At 48.8% G+C, this 27,577-nt stretch overlaps 1 protein-coding gene, 1 long non-coding RNA gene, 3 other non-coding genes and 1 pseudogene across 7 annotated transcripts in view; 1 reads left to right on the top strand and 5 right to left on the bottom strand.

The window, feature by feature from the left end:
- The window catches only part of Lrrc75a (leucine rich repeat containing 75A), a 52,950-nt gene extending 29,797 nt beyond the window's left edge, over positions 1–23,153 (top strand). Inside the window, exons 2-4 of the mRNA XM_023719347.1 lie at positions 7,407–7,535; positions 18,682–18,797; positions 21,305–23,153. Of these exons, the coding sequence (XP_023575115.1) occupies positions 7,407–7,535; positions 18,682–18,797; positions 21,305–21,836 (777 nt within the window). The 3' untranslated portion in view covers positions 21,837–23,153. The remainder of the gene's footprint in view (positions 1–7,406; positions 7,536–18,681; positions 18,798–21,304) is intronic.
- LOC101559702 lies at positions 17,894–18,488 on the bottom strand (annotated as a pseudogene).
- Positions 23,154–23,246: 93 nt separating the features above from the next.
- LOC111817697 lies at positions 23,247–26,560 on the bottom strand. Of its 3 annotated transcripts, XR_002821832.1 has the most exons (6): positions 26,194–26,558; positions 25,895–25,951; positions 25,351–25,387; positions 25,059–25,183; positions 23,768–23,879; positions 23,247–23,558 (listed from the first exon to the last, which is right to left on the bottom strand). It is a non-coding gene; the product is annotated as an uncharacterized LOC111817697 (long non-coding RNA). The 3 variants fall into 3 exon arrangements; XR_002821830.1 differs by having other exon boundaries at positions 25,059–25,387; positions 26,194–26,560; XR_002821831.1 differs by lacking the exon at positions 25,351–25,387 and having other exon boundaries at positions 26,194–26,556.
- On the bottom strand, positions 23,628–23,699 carry LOC111817724. Its single transcript, XR_002821859.1, has one exon. It is a non-coding gene; the product is annotated as a small nucleolar RNA SNORD65 (small nucleolar RNA).
- LOC111817720 lies at positions 25,266–25,338 on the bottom strand. Its single transcript, XR_002821855.1, has one exon. It is a non-coding gene; the product is annotated as a small nucleolar RNA SNORD49 (small nucleolar RNA).
- On the bottom strand, positions 26,031–26,103 carry LOC111817719. Its single transcript, XR_002821854.1, has one exon. It is a non-coding gene; the product is annotated as a small nucleolar RNA SNORD49 (small nucleolar RNA).
- Positions 26,561–27,577: the final 1,017 nt, after the last annotated feature.

Below are 27,577 nucleotides of genomic sequence, written 5' to 3'. Positions count from 1 at the left end.
CACTGGGGGGTTCTGCCTGCCATATTGATTCACTGTGAGGCCTGGCCAGATGTGACTGCCCAGTCTTTCCCTTCCCATTGTCCTGAACTGGTTAAATGTACGCATCGTTTCTTTAAATATGATCCAGTTTCAGGTATTCTATTACAGCAACAGAAAACTAACTGAGAAAGTCAGTTTCCTAGATTCTTGTTCCCAGGGTACTGCTCTTTACCAGGTGTAGAGTCTAGGGCACAGTCCCTTGGGTCAGTGTTCCCCCTTCTCCCAGATACTAGCCCCTGGGTCCCTTTAGCACGGCCACATAAGTTGTGCCCTTAGAGACAAGAGCCTCCTTGGAGCCTTGGGTTAATGGGAGACTGGAGAGATGTAGCCAGCTAGGTCTCCATAGGAGTTTTTCCAAGATCCAGAGGGAAGACCTGGGAACCTAACCTGGCCATCCCACCCTCTGGTCACCCCTTTTCCCCAGAGTAACACATTATTCTAAAAGTGCTTAGAAAAACTTTTTTTTTTTTTTTCAGGAGGAGTATCAGGATCCCTTCATATCTTCAAAATTATTAAGGACTTTTCTTTATGTAGATCATCTAATGCTAGTTCCACTATTGGGAATTAAGACCAGAGGATTTTAAGGATTCATTTACTCATTTAAATTCGTGAGAAAGCCTGACACAGTGGCGCACTCCTGTAATCACACTCAGGAGGCTGAGGCAGGAGGATCTCGGTAACTGCAAGGCCAGCCTGGGCTACATAGTGAGTTCAAGGCCAGCTTGAATTGCATAGGAAGCCCCTGTCTCAAAGGGACCTGCCCATTAGCTCAGGTATTCAAATGCCTGCTGAAACAAAGCAGTCAGGCTCAGGATGCTGTGGTTCGGGATCTCCTCATCTTCAAGCCAAACCAGACCTGCCCTGAAGGCATCCTGAGCGCCAAAAAAAAGACTCTGTCTCAAAACAGATTAAAAAAAAAAAAAAGAAAAGAAGTGATTACCAGGGACCATAGTAGGGTAGGATCAAGAGTGAGTTAATGGTTACGGAAGTAGTTGCTCGGGTGACGAGGATGTTCTAAGTTTGACTGTGGTGGTGACTGTGCAGACCTGTGGACACGTCCTGAGTGCTCAGCAGTACACTTTTGGTTTGTCCCTATGTACACTGAGCATGCGCCCTGTCACTGCTGAACCAGGGATGTCTACTTTTTTTTTTTTTTTTTAATGTATTTAGTACAGGGTTTACAGGGTGTCACTACATAGATGGGACTCGTAGTGATCCTCCTGTTTTCTGCCTTCCAAGCGCTGGGATTACAGGTGTGCCACCACACCCAATCTCAGTCTCAGTCTTAGTGCGCCCCAGAGGTGGGGCAGGCTGTCCACTTTGAATGGGGGATTTGTGTGGTGTGTGAATACTACCTCAATAAAGCAGTTTGCTGCATTGCTTTTTTATTTTTATTTTAAACAGAAAAATAAAAATGAAACAAAATTTCAAAACAAGATAATAGGAGGATATATATATTTTTTTGTATTTTTTTATTTTTTTATGTTTTTTTGTATTTTTAGGAAAGGGTCTACAGGGTGTTCAGGGTCTCACTACTAGATCGGACTCATAGTGATCCACCACTCGCCACCACATCCACTCTCAATTGCTCTCAGTGCACCCTGGGGGGTGGGGTGGGATCAGCATGGCAGGTCCTGGGGATTGAACCCCTGGCCCCTGTGCCTGCTTGCAAGCGTTGTAATCCACTGAGCTATTTGCCCAGCCCTTATCAATTGTTAATACATTATATATTGTTGTCTTTAATTTAGTTACTCAGAGTACAACATACGGGCATTTAACCCTCCCAACTGTATTATCACATACCTTTCTTTTCAGTGAACTAAGGGAGATTAGTAGTATAACTATCTTTATATATATATATATATATATATATATATATTTGCTTTTCTCTTCCTGCTTTCTCCTTTCTCTCATCCCAATTTCTCTTTCCTTTTGATCAGTTTCTTACCGTTTGATAATATTTGTTGTACATTTTGGATATTACTCCTTCAGCTTCTCAGACTAGGGAGATAATACGATGTTTGCACATGCAAGTTTAGATTATTTCACTTATGAGAATGGTCTCAAGTTGCATTCATTTACCTATAAAAGTTTCCAGGGGATGGTGAGTTAGCTCAGCGGTCTAAAGCTTCTGCTTAGGCAAGCTTAGGCAAGCATGCAGGGACCATGGTTTGATCCCCGGCACCACATGCCATGCAGCCCCGCCCCCAGGGGGGCTGAATGGGCCACAAAAAACAAAAAGTTTCCAGTTTATCCTTCTTTCTGGCTGAGTAGTGCTCCATTGTATAAAAAATAAATAAATATTTTTTACAAAAATAACAAACTTTTGCAAAAGCAAATAAATATAGGAGGCTATCTCTTCCTCTTTTGGGAGAAGGGGGAGACAAGTTTCACTATGATGCCTAGGCTGGGCTCCAATTTGCAATCCTCCTGCCTCACATGTCCAGAATGCTGAGATTATAGCAGTGCACCACCACACCCAGCTTTGCTTTTGTGAATCTCTAATGTTGAGGTTCTTTTTTAGGGGTGGGATTTTTTTTCTACCAGAAATAGAACTCAGGACCTTACTGCTTGCCAGGCAGTGCCCCTGAGCTATATCCCCAGCCCAAATCTCTAAAGTCCAACTTCTAAGAAGACAGCTGGTTTCTAAGACCTGCTGCTTCTGCATTCATCCTCTTGCGACAGACTGTTCTGTTTGATGTCTGTGCGGAAAACCCAGTGTTGGGTGGATTATGTGCTTGTGGAAAAGCTCCTTGCAGAGCTCTCCCCACCAGCGGTCTTTCAGCGCCCTCCCTGAGGTTGGTTGATTTACTCATTTTCTGGTGGTACTAGGGATTGAACCTAGTCCTTTTTTATTTGAAAACAGGATCCACTAAATTGCCCCAGCTAGGCTTCAACTTGCAATCAACCTGCCTCAGCCTCCCAGAGTACCTGAGATTATAGGGCTGTGCTACCACACGCAGCTTCCTTGAGGTCTTTAGAACATACTTTGGGACCCAGTGTTCTGACTTCCTGTATGAATATCTGCTCCTTTTTTTGTTTGTTTTGTTTCAGTGCTAGGGATGAAACCCAGGGCCTCCCTGTGCCAGGAAGCTGCTTTACATCAAGCTATATCCCAGCCCTCTAATTACTTTTTTTTTTTTTTAATTTTTATTTATTTATTTATTTATTTTGTGTGTGTGTGGCCAGCTCAGCCCACCAGGGGGCGGGGCTGGCTGGCATATGGTGCTGGGGGATTGAACCGCAGTCCCTGTGCTTTGCTTAGCTTAGCTTGTTCTAAGTAGGTGCTTTAGACCACTGAGCCATCTCACCAGCCCCTCTAATTACTTTTTGAAACCTCTGTTCCATGACTTCTCCCAGCCCATTACAACAAGTCTTTAAACCTGGTTATTCAGACTCGGGTCCTGTGGAAGTCCCACTTCCTAGAGACACCGTGTGTCAGGGAGCAGCTGGTGACTGCTGTCTGGCCACACCCTCCAGGAGTGACTCATCACACTTCCTGATTAATAATAAGCTCCCAGACTTCTGATAAGCAGCTGTCTGTGCACACAGTTCCTAGAGATGGTCCCACAAGGAGAAAGATGGGCTTGTCCTCAGAGCGCCATGCTTTCTTTGCAGGGCAAATCAGCTGCTCCAAGGCTGGCACCTGTAGTGGCCACATCTGGACTGGATCGTTCCACCTCCCTCAGGCACACAGCAGGCACCAAGCCAAAGCCGAGCAGAACTCAGGAGGCCCCTGGGGCGGCGGCGCTGGCACAGTTGTGGTGCAGAGTGAGAGGGGAGCCTGGCCTCTGGGGCTGTGTCCTGAGACCCCCTAAGGATCTGGCTGCCCCTCTACCTCCCACCCAGCCCCAGGGGTAGCCCTCAGATGGGCAGTGACAGACATCGCCAATAAACTGACTTAGGGGAAAGGGCACAAGAGGACAGCAGGTCCTCAGGATACGAGGTGCCCTAAAGCAGCACAAACATTGTAGACTTGGGCGGGGTAGAAATAAAGTAATAAAGTATGCAGCAGCCTTTACTGGGCCCCTACCTGGTGTTACCTGTTGCTATCCTGCCCACCCCAACTGGAATTCACGGGGAAGGCAGTGGCCCCCACACACTTTCCCCAAGCATGCCCTTCCTCATTCCCACTCCTTCTTTCCTTCCCACAACGCTCGTCAAGTAACAAACTCATGAACCGGACAGCACTGCTGCCAGAGAGGGTAGCATTGTCAGCACCAGGGCACCCAGGGTGACGGGATGGAGGAAGGAACTCTGAAAGAGATGTGCCCACTGAGTTAGCCAATGGGGTTTTCTTAGAACTTCCAGGATGGAGTGGCCTGGACTAATCCTGAAATGTAGGAGTCTGGAAAGATAGGTGGGGCTGGTGGGAACACAGGAATCCCAAGCCACCATCTCTTTAGCGCTGAGCTTTCCAACTTCTCTTTGGCAACAGAGCTACATTTGTTTGTCTGATAGCTTTTGCTTGGTTGAAGCCAAGAGGTGCTCTGCCCAGTCTTGCTGGCCCCTCTGACCTACTCTGTCTACCCCACTGCTCACCTCCTGCCTCAAGAGCTTGGAACTGTTTGGTAACTCCTTTTGCAATTTGCCTGCTCATTTCACAGATGGGGCAACAGTTCCCAAGAGATCTTTTGCCACAGACTTACAGGGAGTTAGGGATCAGCCAAGACCTGAGACCACTAGGTGTCAGGGGTACATACACAGGAAGGGGTGCACAGGGGCAAAGCAAAGGAGGGATGGAGGCTGGCGTTGACTTGACAGCCACAGAGAAGCAGCCCAGCTTCTACAGACTGGGAGAGAAAAATGACCCCACGCCTTTGACCGCTGGCCGTGGGAATCACCACCTCCCCCATTCCTTCTCCCCCAGGAAGGAGAGCCTGGAGCTGTGGGTTGTGAGAAGTTGGATGCCGGGCCACAGCCCTTTGACCACACAGCCTGCTGAGACTCTGCAACACGAGTCCTCTGCCTGGCGGCTTTCTTGTGTCTCCAGCCCCAGCTTCCTCCACCCACAAGGCAGGGCCGTGTCTGCGCACATTGCTGGGTGGTAGTGTGTGTCCTGGGAATGCCTGTGCCCACACAGCCCAGAGGAGAAGGCAGCATGGACTTCATGTGCCAAAGTCCCTGTGCATTTTTCTGGACACTTAATGGCTTTTGACACATCGGGTGAGGATGTGGTACAGAGAGAGATCAAGAGAGGCACTGGGAGAAGTAGGAAAGGAGATGGGCAGGGCAGCTGTTCTCATGAGCGCTGTCATCCCTGCCAAAGGCTTTGCCCATGTTATTTGGCTTTGTTTTACTAACTTGTGATGCTAGGTCATTGTTTCCTGTTACAGATGAGAAAACTCAGACTCGTAGCTGGCCTCAGGGTGCAGCCCCGCTGAACAGGCCAGGGTGGACAGAGGCCAAGGCACATGCTGTCCTTGCTTCTGCAAAGGGCCCTGCTGCAGGCCTCAGCAGCCAGCGTTTCAGAAGCCCCCTCCACTCAGCCACGCCTCACCTCGTGTCCCAGACTCCTGGTCTCCCCACACTGTTTCAGCAGCCCGAGAACCTGGAGGGGACACTGCCATTGCCTCTGAGGTTCATTTCTGCAAAGTGGGGAGTAAAGCTTCCAAACTGGCCCCTTCTTGAAGCTCAAATGAAGGGATGGGGAACAGTGCATGCAGAAGACCCTGAGTTTTATCCTAGGGCCTGGCATATAAAAAGAAAAGAAAGGGGCTGGTGAGATAGTTCAGCAGACTAAGTGACTGCTTAGGCAAGCGCAGGGACCAGGATTTGATCCCTGGCACCGCATGCTGTGCCAGCCCCACCCCCGAGTGTGCAGAGCTGGTCACCGAGACCAGGCGTGTTCATACACATCTGTAATCCCGGTGCTGGGGAGGCTGAAAACAGAAGGACCACTGTGAGTCTGAGCTGTGTAGTGAGACCCTGTACCAAATACATTTTAAAAAGGAAGAAAGAGAAAAAAGAAAGACTAAATGCACAGAAATCTTCCAGGTACAGTGGCACATGACTTTAATTACTGCTAGTCAGGAGGCTGAGGCAGAAACTCAAGTTCAAGGCCAGTCTGGGCAATTTGGCAAGATCCTGACTCAAAATTAAAGCTGGGCATGGTGGGACAGGCCTGTAATATCAGCATTCTAGGAGTAAAATAAAAAAATGGGTGGGGGCTAGGAATAAAGTTCAGTGAGGAGGCTGTGAGTTTATTCGCACTACCACACATTTACACACTCACACAGAAGAAAAATAAATGTGTATATTTTTATGGGCAGAACTCTTGTCAGAAGACAGTACCATAAACTGAGCAAGCCCTTTCATTCAGACTCTCCGTGGGTCTATTTTGAAGGATAACAGTGTTTCTTTCCTGCAGGAACCAGGCTATGACCTGCTAAGAGGAAACAGGCTTTTGGCTTCTGCTTATTCCTCAGATGCCATGGTGCCCTGTTTTGGGTGCCATGACCTGAATCACATCACCCTCAGACTCCATCCCTCCTCTGCCCAGGGGAACCTCTGTTCCTGCCATTGTTGCTACTGCCCCACTTGGTGTTGCTCACATCCATCCTCCTCCCCTTCCACTACAAGGACCCCACTGTACGCTCTCATGGGACCCTGGTGGAGTTTCCTCCCAGGTACCTGACAGCTTCTCCTTAGACTCCCACAGTTCAAAAACCTCCAGCGCAGGGGCAGCCAGATAGCTCAGCAGACTAAAGTGCCTGCTTAGGCAGGCACAGGGATTAGGAGTCGATTCCCCACGACCACCACCCCCACCCCCATCCCTGCTGTGCCAGCCCTGCCCCTGGGGCATGCTGAGACAGCAATGGAGACTGGGCATGGTGGCGCACTTGTAGTCCTAGCGCTGGGGAGGCTGAAAACAGGAGGAGTACTATGAGTCCAATCTGTGTAGTGAGACCCTGTACTAAAATACGTTTAAAAAACTTCCAGGGCAAAGGACACTGAAGTTGGATTGTCTACAGTGGAAGCACAAGCTCATTAAGGGGCAAAGAGTTTTCCACACTCTACCCCCATGGAGATGCAGCGACTAGGGCAAAGATCAACCAAGCTTGGCTTCATGGTTGGGGAAACCCAAAAAGTGAAGCATGAGGGGCTGTCTTGGGGGAGGCTCATAAACCAGGAACTTCAGAGGGAGTCCTACCTCTCCCTCAACGTAGAGGTAAAGAGGCAGGGGCTTTTCCTGGTCCCCTGAGGCATGTCTGGTAGCCACTTCCTTGCAAGGGATCTGAGGGCTGCTGAGCTGCCCCAGGGAGCTGCACCTGCTATGCAGGGGGACACAGGGGAGTTGGGTGGCACTTGATCGCGCTTGATCTGGATGCCCACCCCTCACCTCTGGGCTTCCTCTGCTCTTACAGGACCTGGGCATGGAGTCGACCTCCCTGGATGATGTCCTGTACCGCTATGCCAGCTTCCGGAACCTGGTGGATCCCATCACACATGACCTCATCATCAGCCTGGCACGCTACATCCACTGCCCTAAGCCGGTAGGGCAGCCGTGGCCTAAACCAGTCTGGTCTCGGGGTGTGAAATGGGCGCCTTTTGGGGCAGAGGCACTCAGGGCCCAAGGAACACAAGCCCCTTCCTCAGGCACCAAAAGGGTGGGCTTTAGACATTCTCCTGCTAGTACTCTCAACCCAAAAGCGTTTTGTTGGGCCCATGCATAAATTCATTGCCAACATTTTGAAACATAATACTTTATATAATCCAAGGTCATCCATGTCAGAGTTGAATCTGGGGTACGAGGCAGAGGGATGGTCTCCAGGCCCTCCCCTCTTTGGCACAGGCACAAGCCTGACCATATTCGCCCAGGGAGCTACAAGTTGTTCAGGGGAAAGCAGTCTCCTTGGGCTGACCCCATCTGCAATTTCATCTGGACCCTTTTCCTGGCCTTTGGAGCTGCTGGTGCCAGAACTAGGTGGGGCTAGTGGTGAGGGCTGGGAACTGGGAGCGCCAGGGTCAGCAAAAGGTGGGGGTACTGGGCTCAAGAAAAGCTTAAGAGTCAGCTCACATCTGTCCTCCTCCACTTCCATTACAAGGACCTCCCTCCAGCCCCCCATACACTCTCATGGGACCCTGGTGGGGTTTCCTCCCAGGTACCTGACAGCTTCTCCTTAGAATCCCAATTACAAGTGCGCCACCACGGCCAGTCTCCATTGCTGTCTCAGTGTGCCCAGAGGTGGGGCCGGCACAGTGGGGGGGAGAGGCAGCCGCAAGTGTGGGTGACAGGGGCTGTGGGTGCTGAGGGCCCGAGGAACTGCCCAGCTGACACAAGGCCACCCTCAGCCTCCCAGGCCTGGTCTGACTGGGGAAGCAAGAAAGTGCTGCACCCCACATGGCTCTGTGAGGAGGCCTTGCAGGGTCAGACCCCTGGCCTTTCCAGAACAGAATGTATAATGCCTATAGGTGAAAGGAATGATGGGCAATGTGGCTCTAAAAGAAAAATAGGCAAGATTTCTGTTTTCCCCATTTGAGAGTTGAGGAAAATAAAATGCAGGTAATGAAGTAATGTGAGACGGGGTTAAATCTTCCATGGGCCCACATAGTGACTTGGTGCTGGGCAAGACACAGAAGGTAATTAACTGCTCTCATCTGATCCCACGCAACAGGAGCAGGTAGGGCTGGGACCAGGGCCCAGAACTGCTGCCCTCTGGTCCTTCCTTTTAGTCTGGGTGGGGACTAAAGGGGCCCTAACTTGACTTTTTATTTTTAGCAACAACAACAATAAGAAAAAAACTTTATTAAGTTCAAGACAGAGACAAGTCTGCTTTTACTCCACTCCCCATTGTCTCCCTAGTACAGGCCACATGAATAGAAAACATTAATAGAGGATTCAATGAGTGGCCTGAGTCGTTACTGTGCCATGCACAGTGCTACAGAAAGAAAAAGAAAAGCTCTTAAGACAGTTCAAAAGTCACAGGCTAGGAAACTGATGTAAGCCAAGTGCCGTGATAGGACCTGCGAAGGGCCCAGTGCTTGTGCTGTGTAGCACATACAGCATACAGAGTGAGAGTGTGGGGTGGTGGCACAGGGCGAGAGGCGAGTACTGCAACCTGAGAAATTTCTCGGGAGACAAAATTATTTGAAAATGAGTAAGATCTCACCAAAGAGAAAAATGTGTATGGAATGAAGAGATTTACTTGAGCAAGACCAGAGGCCCTGGAAATGCAGTCTCCTAAGAAGCCAAAAGGAACCAAGCTACACAGAGGACTTGGGGAGGAAGGGAGAAGGGCTAGAAAGGCAAGGGGTAGCCAATGTGCTGGACTCCTGACTGCCAGTGAGCCCCAGAAACATACAAGGGAGCCTCAGGAAGGCGGCTATAGTGAATTGCCATACTCCAGGGGGCCTTATAAATAACAGAAATTCTCCTGCCTGGGAGGCTGAGGCAGGAGAGTCACAAATTGAAGGCAAGCCTGAGCAAATCAGCAGTTCAGTACCACAGTGTTTGCCTAGACCAGACCCTGAATTCAATCATGAGTACCAGGAAAAAAAGCAATGTTTCCCATTATTCTGGAGGCTAAAATCTAAGATCAGGGTGTCTGGTGAGCGCCTTCTTCTTGGTAGCAGACTGCTACCTTCTTGATTCCCCACATACCAGAAAGAGGCTAAGAGCTCTCTGGCCTCCTGTTATCATGGCCATTGTCGGGCTCCACCTTCACAACCTAACTGCCTCCCTAAGACCCCACTTCCTAACCTTGGGGATGAGGGTTCAACACATGAATTTGGAGGGGACACAAACCCTTAGTCCTTTGCATAGTGTGACCTTTCTCAGATCACTTGATTCCCTAAACTGTGTTTTCCTCAACTCTAAAAAAATCAACTCTCCTACCAAGCTATTTTGAGAGTTAAATGAGATGATTAGCCAAATGTGGTGGTGCATACCTGCAATTCCTGAGAGGCAGGAAGAATAACAACTTAGTAAGACCCTGGCTCGAACTAAAAACTAAAAAGGGCTGGAGATGTGACTCAGTGCAAAGGTCCTGGGATCAAGCTTCAAGCCCCAGTACCAGAGAGATAGGAGAGAGAAGAGGAGAGGGGAGGGGAAGGGAGGAGAGGGGAGCAGAAGAGAGAAAAGGAAGGAGGGGAAGGAAAGGAGGGAGGGAGGGAAAGAGAAAGAAAGAGATCACAAGAGACCCTTGCATGTGCAGGCACAGATGACCCCAGTGCTAAGAAGCCAGGTGGTGACTGACAGGCCGGTGAGCATCCACTGCATGCTGGCTGTGTACTCAGGCCCAGCAGGTCAGGTATGGAGTTACCAGCCAGCAAGGCAATGTTTCCCATTATTCTGGAGGCTGAAATCTAAGATCAGGGTGTCTGGTGAGCGCCTTCTTCTTGGTAGCAGACTGCTACCTTCTTGATTCCCCACATTCCAGAAAGAGGCTAAGAGCTCTCTGGCCTCCTGTTATCATGGCCATTGTCGGGCTCCACCTTTACAACCTAACTGCCTCCCTAAGGCCCCACTTCCTAACCTTGGGGATGAGGGTTCAACACATGAATTTGGAGGGGCCCTTGCTGCTCAGTCTTTAAAGAACAACATGCTAGTCTCTGCCTGAGATTTCAGAGGTGCCAGAGCAGCTCTGTCCATGGAAAGCCCAGGGACCTGGCAGGTTCCCTGCCCTGCCCGAGGCCATGTGTCAGGAAAGGCTTTCTTGGAGGACATTCCCAGCAGAGGGTGAGGCCAGGGTGGGAAGTCCTACTGTAAGGTCCTATAGCCGGAGACATGGGCAGCCCTACTGCAGCCACCTGTGCTGGCCCAGAACTGAGTGGGACTTCCCCCTCTTACTTCTGTGCATATGAGAAGCTCCTAGCACCCCGAGTTGTGGGCCTAGATGTTGTACCCAGAGGCATCAGCTCCAAGATGGGGGCCCATCAGCTATGAGACGGGAATGCTGTGGCAAACAGAAACACCAAATGACGCCTGGGATTTGGAGGCAGATTTCTTTAACATTGATGGACACTGACTAGGAATCAATTGTCCCTCAAAATGTCCGACCTCAAAGGCCCAGGGAGGGAAGTTTTTATGGGGTTGCAAAGGCGGGATTATGGAGGTAGAGTACTGGGCTATCTTTGATTCTTAAAACATGCATCATAGTGACAAGCCATGCGTCACAGTGAGCAGCCATTTCTAAGAGGCAAAAGCAACCGGAACTACAACAGGAGCTATCACCTGGGCAACTGAAGTCACTTGGGGTCAGGGGTGCTATAGGAGGAAGGAAAGCAGCTCTTCCTGCCTGGTCTCATGAGGAAGCATCACAGGACTGACAGGCTTCCCACTGCTAAGGTGGCCACCCCTTGGAAGAAGCCTGGCAGGTCCCAGCCACCAGGTGAGAGGATGACACTAAAAATGAGCCATGCTTACTGGTCTTTGACCTGCCATTTCTCCATCTCTGCTGCTTTTTCCTCCTGTCAAAAACAGTCTCCAGAGCTATTGAAATAGCCTCTCCCTGGCCTCCTGGCCTCCACTTTTGCCTCTACCTCCTGTATGCTGGGGAGCCACCAAAAGGGCTCATTTGTGCCACAGATAAATTAGATTGTACAGGTAGCTGAAATCCTCAGTGTGGTATCATTGTTTGCACAGAATCCCAGCTCCAAAGCTGAGGGTGTGGCTCAGTGGAAAAGCACTGCCTCACATGAGTGAGGAGCTGGGTTCCTTCCCCAGCTCCACAAAAACAAACAAACTGAAACTCTCCTTATCTTTGGTCTCGCCTTTCCCATGAGCCTTCTGTCCGGAACAGCTCCAGCCTCCCCTGGCTGCGCTTCCTTCTGCAGTGGACTGAGCCTAAGGTCCTTGCACAGGCCTTCTCCAGCCAGCCTACCTCGTGTGGCCTCCCATTCTGGCTTTGTCTCTTCATTTCTTCATTTATTTCTCCATCCCACTTACTGCACTCTGAAATTATCCTGCCGATTGTACTGGTAAGCTTTCCATTACTATAATAAACACCTGAGATAATTTAAACAAAAGAAACGTGTTTCTGAGCTCACACTTTTGGAAGTTTCAGTCAATGACCATTTGGCAGCATTGCTTCGGGACTGTGGTGAAGCAACACATCACGGCAGGAACGCTGGGCAGAGGAGGCCTGTTCACCTCATGACCAGGTGTGAAAGGAAGAGGAAGGCACTGGGGCCTCGGGCTCATCCTCAATGACTTAAGGCTCCTACTAGGCCCCACCTATTAAAGCTTCCACCACTTCCCAACAGAACAAGCTGGGGAGTGAGCCTTCAACACACTGGGCTTTGGGAGACACTTGAGGTGCAAATGACAGTGCTTATTTGTTGGCTACTCTAAAGGGTCGTCTGTCATATTCACAGATACATCCTGTACCAGGCAGGAAGCAGGAAATACATTCCACTGTGAATTTTCAAGCAACTAATAAAGAGCTATGGACAAGATAAAGGAAATCAGCAGGGAACACTGAGATGCCCAGAGCCTGCAGCAGCAGGAAATTGTTAGCACTGAAGTAGCAGCAGGAAGTTGTGTTACTGGAGCCAGGATGAGATTTGTGCTTCCAAATCATGCCCCTCATCTGTTGCTATGTAACAAATTACCCGCAATTTGGTGGCTGGAAACAGCAGATATTAAGATCAGCTCAGTGACCTCCACCTGTGGTCCCAGCTACTCAGGAGGCTGAGGCAGAAGGACAGCAGGAGCCCAGGAGTTTTTGGCCAGCCTGAGGAGCATGGCAACCTCTGTCTCCACCCCCCACAACTTTCTGTCTCTGTCTCTGTCTCTTTTCTGTGTCTGTGTCTGTCTCTGTTTCTCCCTGTTTCTCTTCTCTGTCTCTGTGTCTCTGTCTCTGTTTCTCTCTCTCAACCAGACATTATTATGCACTCACTATAGGTCAAGTATTCATTCAGGGGCAATATAACTAGGTAGTTCTAGCTTGGGGTCTCTCAAAACATTGGTCAGGGGCTTAAGACCCTCAGTGGTAGTAGCTCAGTGATAGTGTTTGCCTAGCATGGGTGAGGCCCACTATATTGAGGGAAAAAAAGGTATCTAAGGCTTGATGAAAGCTGGCTGGTCCACTTTCAAGATGGCAGCTTAGGGGTAAGAGGAGGCCTCCATTCCTTGCCATGTGGGCCTTTGGGTGTCTTCATATCATGATAGCAGCTCATCCCAAAGGAGGAGGCAAAAGCGCAGGCTCAGCAGTAACGTCCTATCCCTTCTGCCATCCTGCTGACTCTGTTGGACCCAGCACTCCCTGTACCTGGATGGTATCCAGCATGTAGTAGCCAAGGCAGTCAGTATCTGATAAATGGCTCAATGAATTTATGAACAATGGAAGCCTGGGAGTGGAGGGCAATAAAGGACTGAGGTTGTTAGGATCCTCAGTGCCATTACAAAGGCACCAAGGGAAGTGACCACAGAAGATGATGTCACTGACAGCTGAAGGATGGAGCAGTAGCAACAGGGATGCTCCAAGGTGTGCCTACAGATTTGCCTTGAGCATCTTCCAACAGTTCCCTGAGAAGTCCCTCAGCCAGTTCCTTCCCCAGCGCATCTCAGCAGTGTTCACGAGGCAGGTCTAGGGAGGCTGGGGCACCAAGTCACCCCAATTGCACCATACCCACCTCCTTCCTCACCTCCCTTCCCCATGGCCAGAGATGAGCTTTAGAGTTCATTTTTCAAACCTCTGTTAAGCCACTTGCATGGGCTAGGGCCCTGTGGCAACCCACAGAAGCGTACTCAGACAGCTCAAGTGAGGAAGCTACAAATACTGCACTGTCTTCTGCACCCACAGGCAGGCAAGCTTGACGAAGGTACGAGAACTCCAGGCAAGTGTGGTGCAGACAGAGGTTTGTCCCTTGCCCTCAACCCCCACCATCCCCTCTGCAGACTCTTTTTTTCCCACACTATCCATGTAGTAGGGGACATGGCTGCTCATCACCTCCCACTTATTGTCAGGATTGCAGTCCCCAGAGAAGTCTGGGCAAGGAGTATCTTGGTCTCATATCCAGGTTCTGGGGAAAGGGCAGGTCCCCTGCAGCTGGTCAGGACCTACTTTGGGATAAGCCAGGAGCTTGGAAGCAAACTGGTTCACAAAGGGCTGCTGGGCTGCACTACCTGGAGAAGGAAGTTAGCAGAGGTGAGACACGTGTCACTTGGAGCACAATGTCACAGGCTGGTGGGCAAAGGTTGCACAGGACAAAGCTGCTTCAAACCTGGGAGGCAGCCACCCCTCGGCCTTAAAACTACCCACAGATGGTACCCTCTTTTGCATCCTCCTTTACTCCTCCACCTCTGGGTCAGCCTTGTCCAGTCCTTTCCCCCTGTCTCTCCAGAGGGAGGCCAGGAGGGGTCCTGAATAGAGCAGGATTTAGGAAGAAAATGAGATTTTTTTTCCATGCAAATGACAGAAACACCTTGAATGAAACTATGCAAAAAACAAATTCTCACCAGGAGGGCAGAGCAGAATAGATTAATGATTAGGACTAGCATCTCTGAGCCAGTTAATGGGGTGTGAGTCTCGATTCCATCTTCCAGGTTATATCAGGAACTTCTTTATGCCTCAGTTCTCTCATTTGTAAAATGGGAGTGTAAGCATTGCTGTGAGATTTAGGGTTGTCATGAGCTCATTCATGCAATGCAGAGAGGAAACGCCTAATGCATCGCAGACGCTCAAATAAATATAAGCTATAGGCCTGGGCATGTAGATCAGTGGTAGAGAGCTTGCTTGCCCAGCATGTGTGAAGCCCTGGGTTCAAGCCAGGGCACTAAAAATAAAATGCTTTTGTTTAATTTAGTTCAGCCCAGAAGAACCGACGCACTTCTGTGAAATCATTAACTCACCTTTATTCTCAACTCAACTCTATTACACTGCGTGACTGCATCTATTGTCCCGGTTTAGCAAGAGGCTGAGGTTCCTTTCATCTCCCCCGTAGCGAGAGCCCGTTAATCCTTGCCTCGTTCACAGCTGCCCCCTTGTGGCACAAAGGGTGTACTGAAGCCGGTTTTTCCTCCTTTGTTCTCTTTTTTGCTGCCCTGGCCTGGATCCAAGGAAAATCCCTCAGATTTTGGAAAGCCGTGGAAGTAACTGGAGAAGGTACTGGAGCTGATAATCTCAGTTCTCAGCTTGGGATGACCGGCCACTCTCTGTCCAGGTCTCTGAGAATGATCCCACCTGCCCCCACCCACTGGTCCTGATGGTCTTTTTTTTTTTTTTTTTGCAGAACCCGGGATTGAACTCAGACCTTTGCGCTTGCCAGGGAAGCGCTTATTTCACTGAGCCATCTCCCCGGCTCCCTGATGGTCTTTAAATCATCTTGTCTGATGCTTCTCTCCCAAGGCTGCACAAGAGAATCACCCGCACAGCAGTTAAAAACCCTGTTTTTCTTTTTTTTGGCAGAACCAGGGATTGAACTCAGGCCCTTGTGCTTGCCAGGAAAGCACTTATTCTACTGAGCCATCTCCCCAGCCCGTGTTTTTCTAAAGCTCCCCTAACAAAGCTGGACATGGTGGTGCACCCCAGTACTCAGGAGGATTCCCAAAAATTCAAGGCCAGCCTGGGGTTCATAGGCCATCCTGTCTCATAAACAAACAAACAAACTCCCAAGGATTCCAAAGTAGAGGACTGTCTGGATGTGCCACCTCTTTTGCCATATCCCATTTTCACAACCCTTTTGTCTCTAGGTCAGCCTTCACCCTAACCCCCAAGATGACCTCACCCAAGCCTGTGCTGGCCAAGGCCTTTCCCTGGAGATGCAGGGGCCTCCACGGGTGTCGCCACTGGCTGCCTCCTGCTAGTGCCCATGCCCCTGCTCACTCCAGCTTGTCTGCCAATGTAGTCACACTTGTCTGGCTGTCTCACTTCTCTGTCTCCTGTGCATCCCTCAGGTCTTTCCCTGGCCAGGGGTTCACCTGGGTGCTGAGGGGTGGATCCAGACTGTAAATCCAGGATGGCACAGCACACTGTCCCCCAGGATCCATCAGAGCTTGGTTCTAGGACCCCTGCAGATACCAAAGTCCAGAGATGTGCAAGCCCTTTCTATAAAACAGCATAGGATTTGCATAGTCATGGGTTTTTCAGCAGCACAGTAAGGAGATGGGAAAGATAAAAGAAGCCTTTATTAACTCCAACGACATGGAGAGGATCGAGGGCAGATGGGAAAATCCTCGGGTCTGAGACAAAGAGAGCTGAGACATTGATGGACTTCTGTTCGGGGTGGAGCTTGAGGGGATGCTTAGAAATAGCTGAGGAGCTGATTGGGGTCTTTTCTGAGGTGGCAGGAGAGGTAAAAGAAATTGCACTGTGAGCTGGGTTGGAGAAGGGGAGAGGTGGTCTCTGGGATGATAAGCTGTTGTTTTAAGGGCTTCAACCATATTAGAAGACCACCATAATAATTCAGCAATCCATACTAGGGCTACAATCTATCACACATAACCTATGCACATTCTCCCAGATACTTTAAATCATCTCTAGATTATTTGCCTAATATAAGATTAATCTGCTCATCCCTGAAACAAAATACTACAGACTGTGGTTTAAACAACAGAAGTTAAAAAATAAGATAAAATAAACAACAGAAGTTTATACATTCTGATATATTGGGGGTTCAGAAGTCAGTGTGACTGGCCAGTGAGATAGTTCCGTGGTCTAAAGCGCCTGCTTAGGCAAACTTAAGCAACTGTAGGGACCACGGTTTGATCCCTCGTACCACATGCCATGGCTGAGTCAACCACAAAAAAATTAAATTAAATTTAAAAAGTCAGTGTGATGGTGCATATTTGTAATCCCAGCACTTAGGAGGCTAAGGCAGGAGCACTGAGTTTGAGACCAACCAGCCTGAATTACAGAGCAAGACTATCTCCAAAAAAATGTCAAAGTCTGGGGCCAGGGAGATAGCTCAGTGGAATAAGTGCTTGCCTGACAAATGCAAGGTCCTGAGTTCAGTCTCTGATACCACCAAAAAAAAGTCAAAGCCAATGTGTAATTTTGCAGGGACCTGAGGGCTGACAGCTCAGTGGTAGAGTACTACTAGTCTAATATGCACAAGGACCAGAGAGATAGCTCAGTAGAATAAGGCCAGCATAGAGTCCTGAGTTCAATCCCTGGTACCGCAAAATAATAGTAATAATAATATGCACAAAGCCCTGGGTTCAATCTCCAGAAACAAGATACTTCTTCTTGTGTAATTTGGTTTCCTGGAATGCTTCATTCAGGTCCTCAATGGTCATCTGATCAAACGGGATCACGTTATTCATTTTCTCCAGCTGTTTCTCATATTCCATACATGTACACCACCACTTTGGGGGGGAGGACACAGTCCAACCCATAATACTAGGCTCTTCAACTCATGCTGACAGGTCAAACAGGTTATATAGACTTATGAATTGGGCTGGGAAGATTTGGTCTTCTTTCTTTCTTTTCTTTTTTTTTGTGACAAGGTTTTGCTATGCAGTTTAGGCTGGCCTTCAACTCACAGCAATCCTCCTGCCTCAGCCTCCCAAGTGCTGGGATTACAGGTGTGCATCATCATGCTTAGCAGTCCTCTCATTGTTTTATTTTCTCATTTTTGAAAGAAAAATTGGTTAAAAAACAACTGCATTTTTCTCATTATGTTGAACACAAGAACAAGAACATTTGTTCAAGGCCATAGCCCAGATTCCCAGAACAAGCCCCTAGTACCTAGAAAGTGCTTAGTAAATATCTGTGGAGAAAGTGAGTCAGCAGAATGGCCTGGACAGTAGGGAGAAGCAGGAGCCTGGACTCCGTGAAGATGGTAGCAGGCACTCAACTCAGCCACCTGTTGCCAGGTCATTAGAATCCAGGAGATAGATAGATAGATAGATAGATAGATAGATAGATAGATAGATAGATAGATATTCTTAACATCCAGAGTGTGTGATGTAAGGACCAGAGCTTTCTCCAAGACACAATTTTATAAATTCTCAATTGGCTGATGAAGCCAGTAGGGATACTTCTTCTTGTGTAATTTGGTTTCCTGGAATGCTTCATTCAGGTCCTCAATGGTCATCTGATCAAACGGGATCATGTTATTCATTTTCTCCAGCTGTTTCTCATATTCCATAATCCGGGCCTTTCAGAGAGACACAAACTCAGCACAACTTTTCACATCTTCCTTTTCTTCAGCATCCACCAGGGCAGTACATTTATCCTCTGGCACAGGAATTTTCAGGGCATTAAACTTCTTTTCTAGTCATCCACCAAGCCTGCCTTGGCCTCATTGGCCTTGTAGTAAGCCCAGTCGATCACTGGTGGTTTCTCAGACAGAGCAGCCAACCCGGTGCTGAGGGTCTCATTCCAGGCCTTCAGAGAGCAACAGCCTTTTGGTTTCCGGGTATGATCGCCCCAAAAGCTACCCAGTCAATGGCTTCTTTCAGAGCAAGTTTGCGCCCAGCCATCTTGGGATCCTTCACCGACCCCGTGAAGCTCAGTCCCCGCAGCAAGTCGAATCCAGGCTTTAAAACCTCCACCTTTCAGGGATGGCAACTAATTCACAAAAGTTAAGGCCTTTCCGCAGACTGGTTTGTACCTACTGGGCCCCGCCCACTCTGGGCCAGCACAGCCGCACTCCCTGCTCAGCTTCCGGTCAGTTGGCGTGCGTGGGGCAGGGGCTGTGTGCCTCTACTTGCTCCCCATGACTCAGACGCTGTGCCCTGTGGTTTCCCTGCAGGAGGCTGATGTCCTGGGCGCCATGGAGAAACTGTGCCGGCAGCTGACCTACCACCTCAGCCCCCACTCGCAGTGGAGGCGGCACCGCGGGCTGGTGAAGAGGAAGCCACAGGCCTGGTGAGCGACAGTCCCTGGGACCAATCTGCCCAGCCCCCAACTCTGGACTGTGAGGCCTCCCAGGGCAGGAGAGAGAAGGGCTGGAGCCTGAGGAGGTGTCTGGGGAAGCTCCCAAAGAGGGAGATGAGGAAGAGTTGAAGGGTGGGATAAGCAGCCACAACAGGAAGAGTTTCAGGGTAGGAAAAGCAACCAAGAGCACATTCTCCTTAAGGACAGTGTTTAATTCCTTGGGTTCAAAAGAGCACCCAATGGGACCCCAGACTCTGATGTCCTCCTAAGGCAACCCAGGAAGTTGTGGCCTAGCCACATCTCTGTAGGAAAGACCTGGGAAGGGGGGAACCCTGGAAAGCAAGCTTCCTGGAGGAGAAAGCACCCTGCCTTCTTCCCAGGTGGCCTTGGGGCAGAATGGCAGGCAAGACTTTGGCGAGGCCTTGGTACTGCTACTAAATCATCCTTAGGGGTCCTGAAAATGAGGCAGGAAAGTGCTCTCCCCCTCCTTCCTAGTAAAGATTCAGCTCTGGAGCTTTCTTCCTTTCTCAAGAGGGAAGAGCATAGGAAGATGGATCCTGAGGCGGCCTTCCCAGCTAGAGAGCTAGCCCAGAGATGGGAACAAGACAGGAAACCTTGGGACCTAGTACTTCAGGGTTGAAAAGCCCAGTCTGAGCCTGTTGGCCACTTGTTTTGCCCACCCACATGTGCATGTCCAGTTTATTCTTTATTCAAGAGCCATGTAAGCACCATGGTTGGTGGCACATGCCTGTAATCCCAGCGCTCAGCAGGCTGAAACAGGAGGATCACTGGGTTTGAGGCCAGCATGGGCTACAATCAAGATCAGCCTGATCTACATAGCAGAACCCTGCCTCAAAAAGACCAAGAAAAAAAAAGTCATGTAAGCAAGGCTTCCTCATTCCCTGCAGGAGGGTTCTCATTACACTTGACAGAAATCCAGGACAGTGCTATGTGACCACCTGTTAGTTGCTCACACCTCTCTCTCCCTCACCCAAGCCATGACGACCTTCCTGCTGGTTCGTGAACATTCTGAGTCCTTTGCAGCCTCACCATCACACCTATACTCACTGCTGAAACTCCACCATGCTCCTTGATTGCCTGTGCTTTTTTGTTTGAGGCAGCTCCAGTGTTACCTCTTCAGGAAGGCCTTGCTGAAGTAGCCACACTTCTACTACAATTTCTGGTCCCCCAGTAGAGTAAAATTAAAGATCTTGTCCATCTTGCTCACCACTGGGACTCCAGTGCCTAGGACAGTACCTGGCATGTGGTAAGGGCTTAACAGTTATTGAAGAATCAAGTAGGGGAAAGCTTTGTTGCCATTTGACCAAGAATTCACAGCTGGTAAGCACTGGAGCCAACTCAAACCCGTGAATGTCTGACCCCTAAGTGGAAGCCATTAACCAGACCAGTTTCCCTTGTGTGATGCATCTGCTTTGTTAATGACACCAACAATAAAAAACAGTGCTTTAAGTTATGCTGAGCAAATGCCAGGCAGTGTTCCAAGCCATTAAATCTCCTGCCTAGAGAGCTTTCCCCTTAAATTCTCTGGGGCTGGAGCCCAGTCAGAAGCAAGCCAACTAACTCCAGCCAGCCTCCCAGCTTCAGGAGACCTCAAAGATGGAGCCTTCCCTGGCTTTACCTGAAGTCTGTGCCTCTAAAGCTGCTGGTACTAAGGAATGCACTTGAAGCGAGCTGTACACCACTCTGCTTCCGCTCTTGCCTAAGGTGGGGGCCTTAGGGTTTGTCTGGACATTTGGAATTATGAGGAATGAGTACTATGCATGGGCCTCAGGACCAACAAAGGGGTGGTAGCAGGACCACTGGCCCCAAGAGAAAGGAACAGGGGAACAGAGGAGCCAGCAGCAGCAGATGACAGTGAGTAGAAGTGGGTAGGAAACACTGAGCCTCCTAGAAGCAGTAGCTTGCACCAAGATCTGAAACCTACCCAAGGAGCCCCCACACACACCTGGTGCGGAAGACAAGTCTTGAAAGACAGACCTCTGAGATCTTTTTTTTGCCACTGCTGGGGTCAGCTCAGATGCTACTTAAGGGTAACAGAAACAGAAGCTCAACCTGTACTTATTTATCCATCCCTCATCTATAAAAGGCACTGCTCTACACATTGTCTATTCTGCCTAACTGTACACCACTAGCTCCTTTTCTGAGGTAATTAGAGGTCAGAGAAACAAAAGACTTAAGATTTATGAAGACACAAGAATCATTAAGAAAAGCCTGCCACTTTTCCTGGTAGTCTCAAAGGCTTGTCAGCCTTGGCTCTAGACCCTGACCACCCCACCCACTCAGGGTGTATTCAGATACGGTCCTGTTTCTCTTACCCCTGCACTTGCAGTTTTATCTGTAGTTTATGAAAAAAACTCCAGTCAGCTAGCTGAGCATAGGTTGGCCCCAACACCCTTAGGAGTCAGCCGCCTCAGCCACCCACAGAAAGGTAAGCCACACTCCCTTGAACCTTGCTTGTTCTTGTCCCATCTCTTCAGCCTCAAGGCTGTACTGGCTGGGAATCCTCCAGACAACACCGTGGACCTGTCCGGCATCCCACTGACATCCCGTGACCTTGAGCGTGTGACCAGCTACCTGCAGCGCTGTGGGGAGCAGGTGGACAGCGTGGAACTGGGCTTCACAGGCCTCACAGATGACATGGTCCTGCAGTTACTACCGGCTCTCAGCACTCTGCCCCGTCTCACCACACTAGCCCTCAATGGCAACAGGCTGACCCGGGCCCTGCTGCGTGACCTTACTGACACCCTGAAGGACCCCAGCAAGTTCCCAAATGTCACGTGGATAGATCTGGGCAACAATGTGGACATCTTCTCTTTGCCCCAGCCCTTCTTACTCAGCCTGAGAAAGCGTTCTCCAAAACAGGGCCACCTACCTACTATCCTGGAGCTTGGTGAGGGCCCAGGCACAGGAGAAGAGGCCCGGGAAGGGACTATGGGCCAGGACCCTGGAGGGAGCCCTGTGTCACTTGCCAAAGACCACAAGGGCAAGGCGGCCACAACTCAAACGTGACACGGAAGTGAAAAACCCCATCAGAGAATGTGGGGGGCAGGATAGCTAAGACAGGCTTGGGGTCCCCTCCCATGAGAACTCAGGCTATTGTGAAAAACCAGTCTGGGCAATTCTAACCACAAGCAAACCATGATTCCTATGAAGGGATTTCTGCACTATGTCCCTTTAGACCTCTCCCCACTGAAAATCTCAGCATATGCCTTTTGGCTGTTGAGTCATTCCCAGTTAATAACCCTCTCAGATCAGCACTTGGCCTCCCTGGGAACTGGGGGGCCAAGGAGCATAAGGCTTAAAGATGTTGGCAGCTACAGTCAATGGTAATATAGAGCATTCTCCCAGAAGTCTAGTCAGGCCCAGGGATTTTTATGTAATTCAGGCTGGGCTTGAACTCACTGCATAGCCCACGTTGGCCTCAAACTCTGTGATACTTGACAACAGCATTTTTTCCCAGCCTTTCTCATTACATTCGTCTCTCAAGTGAAAACAATAGATTTTAATATGCCCCACTCCCAGGGTTTTCTTTTCCTCAATGAATGATCCTAGTACCTCTATCTAGGCCAAGTTTGAAAGGCCTACGCCTCTTCATGAAGCGTCAACCTCCACTGCAGGCCTTCCTGTGAAAACCAGTTATCTCCACTCTGCATATAGCATCACAGATCCACACAGCAGTGGCTAGGGCAGGCCAGGTGCCACCAGAGCAAAGGTACTTGGAAACCCCAGGCCTTGGTTCAGCCTCACACATAGCCTCACTGTGAGGCTCAGTGATAGCCTAGCTTCCTTCTCAGTCAGGACAGACCTACTGGCTGGATTAGACTTTTTGACAAATTCCTTTTCCATTTAGCCCCTTAAACAAAACCCACTGCACAAGGCTCTTAAAAACCCAGGACCCCAAACATTAACCCAAAGGCCTACCAATTTTTTTATAGGCTTTCTAGACACAATCCCTACTCCAGAAAAACTGGGCACCATTCTTAAACCAAATTTATGAGGGGGTCAACAAACACCTTATGGGCAAAACAAGATATGGAGAAAACAGATTGCATCAATACAACAAGAATAGGCTTCCAGCCTCCAGCCACGATATTCTACATTAGCAGAGCAACAAGATGAGGGCTGGACAAGTCCTTACATGGTACTGGCTGAGTATGGCATGGAACCACCTCAGTCACATGCTTCAAGGGACAAAGCAGCAAGGACTGGAATCAAGTATGGATGCCTTAAGTGCTTCAGAACTGTGCCCTTGAAGCCTGCAGTTGCAATGGTGAGACTGACCAGAAGTTTACAAACTTCAATGCTAATACTGTTAACACCTACATAGTCAAACTTTTTCTTCAAATATATATTTCTAAGAATCAATACCAAAGACCACCCTTTATTTTAATAGTATGTATTGTTTTATTTGGTGCCAGAAATTGAATTCAGGGCCTCATGCTTGCCAGGCAGGCACTATGCCACTGAGCTACATCCCGGGCCCCATAATGCCATTCAATAGTAACATCTACAAGTATACATTTATCCTAAGACACAGATGCTCTTGTTTGTTGGGTAGGTTAAATACCACCACCCAATGCTGCATGCTTGTCCTAGAAAAAAATTGCCAGATACATCAGTTCTCTTGAGAAGGCCTCTGATACAGGAGGGAAGCAGCTTGTTTCTTCTGTAGCAAACGTTCCAGTCACAGAGATTGTCAAACAGAATCAACGGCAGCTTGCAGCCCTTTGCCTGGAAAGAAACTAAGTATGAGTCCCATTGTCTGCTCCCACAAGCAGTCATTCAAATCATAAAGGATACCTTCAGAAAACCGTAGGTTCACCACTACCAATCTGCCGGTAATTCCAGCTAGTTTTGGTGATTTCATCACTCGATATCCTCAAAACCAATTCTGACAAGCAGCTGAAGCTTAGTCCTCCAAGATAAATCACTGTGCTTACCTCTTCCTGGGCTGCACTGCTGCCAGCTATAGAACTGCACTCCAGCGCTGTCCCCAAACCTGGGGACACAGGACAGGGCTCCACAGCAGGAAATGCACAAGAGCGTCCACGTCTACAAGTGTAGTAAGACCATTCTATTAGTACTGTCCCTTAGAGCCTTACAGAAGGGGCACTTTCATGAATAAATTATTAAATCTACAAGCCCCAAATAACCTCCTAAATGTTACAATCTCTACCTAACAGTGCATCTTCAAAGTCACAACCTATTTTTAATTATCTAAAGAGAATACAAAATCATAATAAAAAGAATTAGAAATGATACAGAACTTCACCAAATAGGAATTCAATAATGGTTGCTGTATTGTATAATGTCTTCCAATAGGTGTTCAGATTAACAGATATATAAGCATACAAAATTGGTTAAAAAAAATTTTTTTAGGGCCAGAGAGATAGCTCAGTAGAATAAAGCGCTTGCCTGACAAGCGCAGGGTCCTGAGTTCAATGCCCGGTACTGGAAAAAAAAAAATTTTTTTTTTAAGCATCATCTGCTCTCCTTCATAGACCAGCACACAAACCTGGTGTTTGTCATGATCGAGGAAAGCTACATCTCAGGGAAGATCATTTATTTGCTCTAAATTATTATTATTACTTTGTGCATTTAGTATAGGGTATACAGGGTCTATAGGATCTCACTATGTAGATCAGACTCGTAGTGATTGTTTTCAGCCGCCCAAGAGGTGGGATTACAGGTGAGCGCCATCACACCCAGTCTCAATCTCCATCTCAGCACACCCCAGGGGCAGGGCGGGCATGGCATGGCATGACACACCAAGCCCAGGATCCACACCAAGCCAAGGATCCATGCGAGGGATCGAACCCTGGCTGCTGCACTCTGCCTAAGCAGGTGCTTTAGTCCACTGAGCTATCTGGCCAGCCCTATTTGCTCTAAATCAAATACCCAAGAAAAAGGGGAAGGAACTGCTTTCTGCCTACACATTCTTCTCAGTTCCACTGCCCAGTGAACTAGCCAGTACCTGCAGGATATCCTGACAATAAAGATCAAGGCAAGGGCCAATGATACAGCTCAGTAGACTAAGCACCTGGCTTAGACAAGTACTGGGACTGAGGTTCAGTCCCCCGGCACATGCTGTGTAGGCTCCAGCCCTGGAAACACTGAGGATGCAATACCCGGTGATCCCAGCACTGGGGAGGCTGAAGACAGGAGGATCACTACAGAGTGAAACCTGCACAGTGAGACCCTGTACCAAATACATTTAAAAAAAAAGCTTACCTGACTCGAGGCCAACACTCCACAGGCTTTGAGCAGAAGTGGTGGGCAGCACCTCTGTACACAGGCCTCATGGGTGACCCAAGAGGCCTGCAACACTAAGGTGTTGGCATCTGCCACTCTGCAACCTGCATGAATGTAGAAAGGTTGTCGCAGTTCAGACCAACTTAATCCTGAGCAACAACATCATCTGGTGCACTCGGTGACTGCAGTCAGCCAGGAGCACTTTCGTCAGGTATCGCTTCTGACAGCACTTCCTGTGATTAGTGGGATCATCAGAGCAGTCAACACTCACTGTCCCGTCATCCTTCAACTGGAGACACGGACATTACCTGAGAACAAAGTACAAGTGGAAGATGTAGCTCAGCACCAAGTTCCTGGGGGTTCTATCCTCAGTACATGTATACCCTCAAAATCACTCCCCAAAACCCACTGGACAGCTCATTTCTGCAAATGACTTAATACATGTATAACGTGTATATGAACACATGTATGTGCTCTTGCTGTACTGGGGACTGAACCCAGGGCCCCTTGCATCCCAGGCAAGCTCTTGTATTTCTTAACTACATTTGAACAAAAAAGGCATACTTAACGTGGCTCTGTTATGACTGTACCTTAAACAGCCATCTCCAGCTTCTATATTAGTTTCTACATCACTGCAAAGATACTGTGGTGTAATATTTAAACTACAACTAAAACATCCACTTCACTGCATCTCAGGTAAATTACAGCTAAGTCACTCTCTTAGGCTGCCAGAAATCGAACCCAGGGCCTCCAGTGTGCAAACCTCTTAACGCTGACCTACATCTGCATCCCCCAAAGTCACATATTAAACGCACCCGACTTCACGGTGGGATGCTGTTCTCATCGCCAATATTCTGCACTGAGGCCAACATCTGAAAGATGAAGAAAAAGAATTCGGGAGCTGAAACTGGCAGTAACGTTCAACTACTCTGTTGAGGCTATAGCGACTGTAATCAGATCAGGTATAAACATCGTCAGTTATCGCTTCTGACGGCACTTCCTATTACTCGTTCTCATCACAACAGTCGCGTGACTTCCTCGTGGTCCCATTACAATCCGTCTGCCGACAGCGCCCCTGCGTATTCCCAGCCACAGGCAGGCGTCCCCAACCTACCCAGCTTTTCAGGTTGGCGGACTCCTCGTGGAGGCGCGGCAACAGGATGCTGCTTTCCGAAAGCCCACACTCCCGCGGCGACAGCCCTGCCGAAAAACGTGCGGTCCCTGAGGCTCAACTCACAACATTCTGCGCAACGCAGCCCTACCGTAATCTGCAACACCAGACCGCCACTCTCTCTCTCCAAACACATCTTTTGTAGGAAAAAAAAGAAAAAAGTCCTAGCTTTTTTATCTGGCCACGCCGCCGTTGCTGTAGCCACACAAACACAGTTAACATCCATGCTCACTGTAGTGAAAAGGTCCTGCCTTCCTTACTCCCAGGCCGCCAGAAGTCAGAATACACCATAGCTCACAAAGGAGAGGTAGACGCAGACACAGACCACGAGAACTTCCAATGCATTTCAGGACACTCATCCCGCAACCTGGGCTTCTTCTCCCCCATCATACTGAGTTTATGGGCTCGTCCACACCGCTGCGAATTCTGGGTAAAGAAGTGCTCCGGTAATTCCGCGAGACTCGGCCCGGCTTCGAGAGGATTTTTGGATCCAAGAACTAGTGCTCTGAGTTCCGCCGCATTTATTGTGCGATTGCTAATTAGAAAATGGAGACGTGTGTTCCAGAAAGTAGTTGAGGGTTTAGCATGAAACAATACATGTGAAATGTATACGCAGGCCACACAGCAAGCTTTCCGGAATAGTTTCAGCTTAGAAATTAATTAATAAGCGAGATCTCCCCACAAGTACTTTAAAATTTCCACAGAACCTCTGCAAACTGACATCCTACGTCATCCATTCCTTGCACTGATCCTTCAAGTGCAACCAGAAGTTCTCTGGATACAATCCAGTCCCTGTTTCTCTCTGTTCTGACAAGCTGCCCTCTTACTTTTCTGTCTTGCCTTCCTGGACTCCTCTTTTCTGACCTCAGTGCAGTAATGGGGGAGAGCTCTATGGTATAGAGTTTACCTTCTCCATCACCACACCACACACACCCCCAAAAAAGAAAAGACATCAATCCATGCTTGCACATTTTGTACACAAATCTAATACCTTGGGAAAATAAGGGCCCACCCCCCCCCCCCAACCGGGGATTGAACTCAGGCCCTTGCGATTGCCAGGGAAGTGCTTATTCCACTAAGCCATCTCCCTGGCCCTTGGGAGAGTAATTTGGATTCCAGAGAACTAGAAAGAGGAAATGGTATAGGTCACCCACTAACTCCAAAAGTTAAAATTGAATTTTTTGCATGAAATTCCTATGTTACCTAGAAAAGTTCAAGGAACAAAAATTTGAAAACTTTTCATTAAGTTCCAGTTAGGTGCCCTTCCAAAAGCAGAACACTAGACATGAAAGGATTACTCTCAGAAAAAAAGGAAGATTTTTTTTTT

Source organism: Octodon degus, unplaced genomic scaffold, assembly GCF_000260255.1.
Source record: "Octodon degus isolate 3935 unplaced genomic scaffold, OctDeg1.0 scaffold00067, whole genome shotgun sequence".
Lineage (NCBI taxonomy): Eukaryota > Metazoa > Chordata > Mammalia > Rodentia > Octodontidae > Octodon > Octodon degus.
This window is presented reverse-complemented; position numbering and strand designations above follow the sequence as displayed.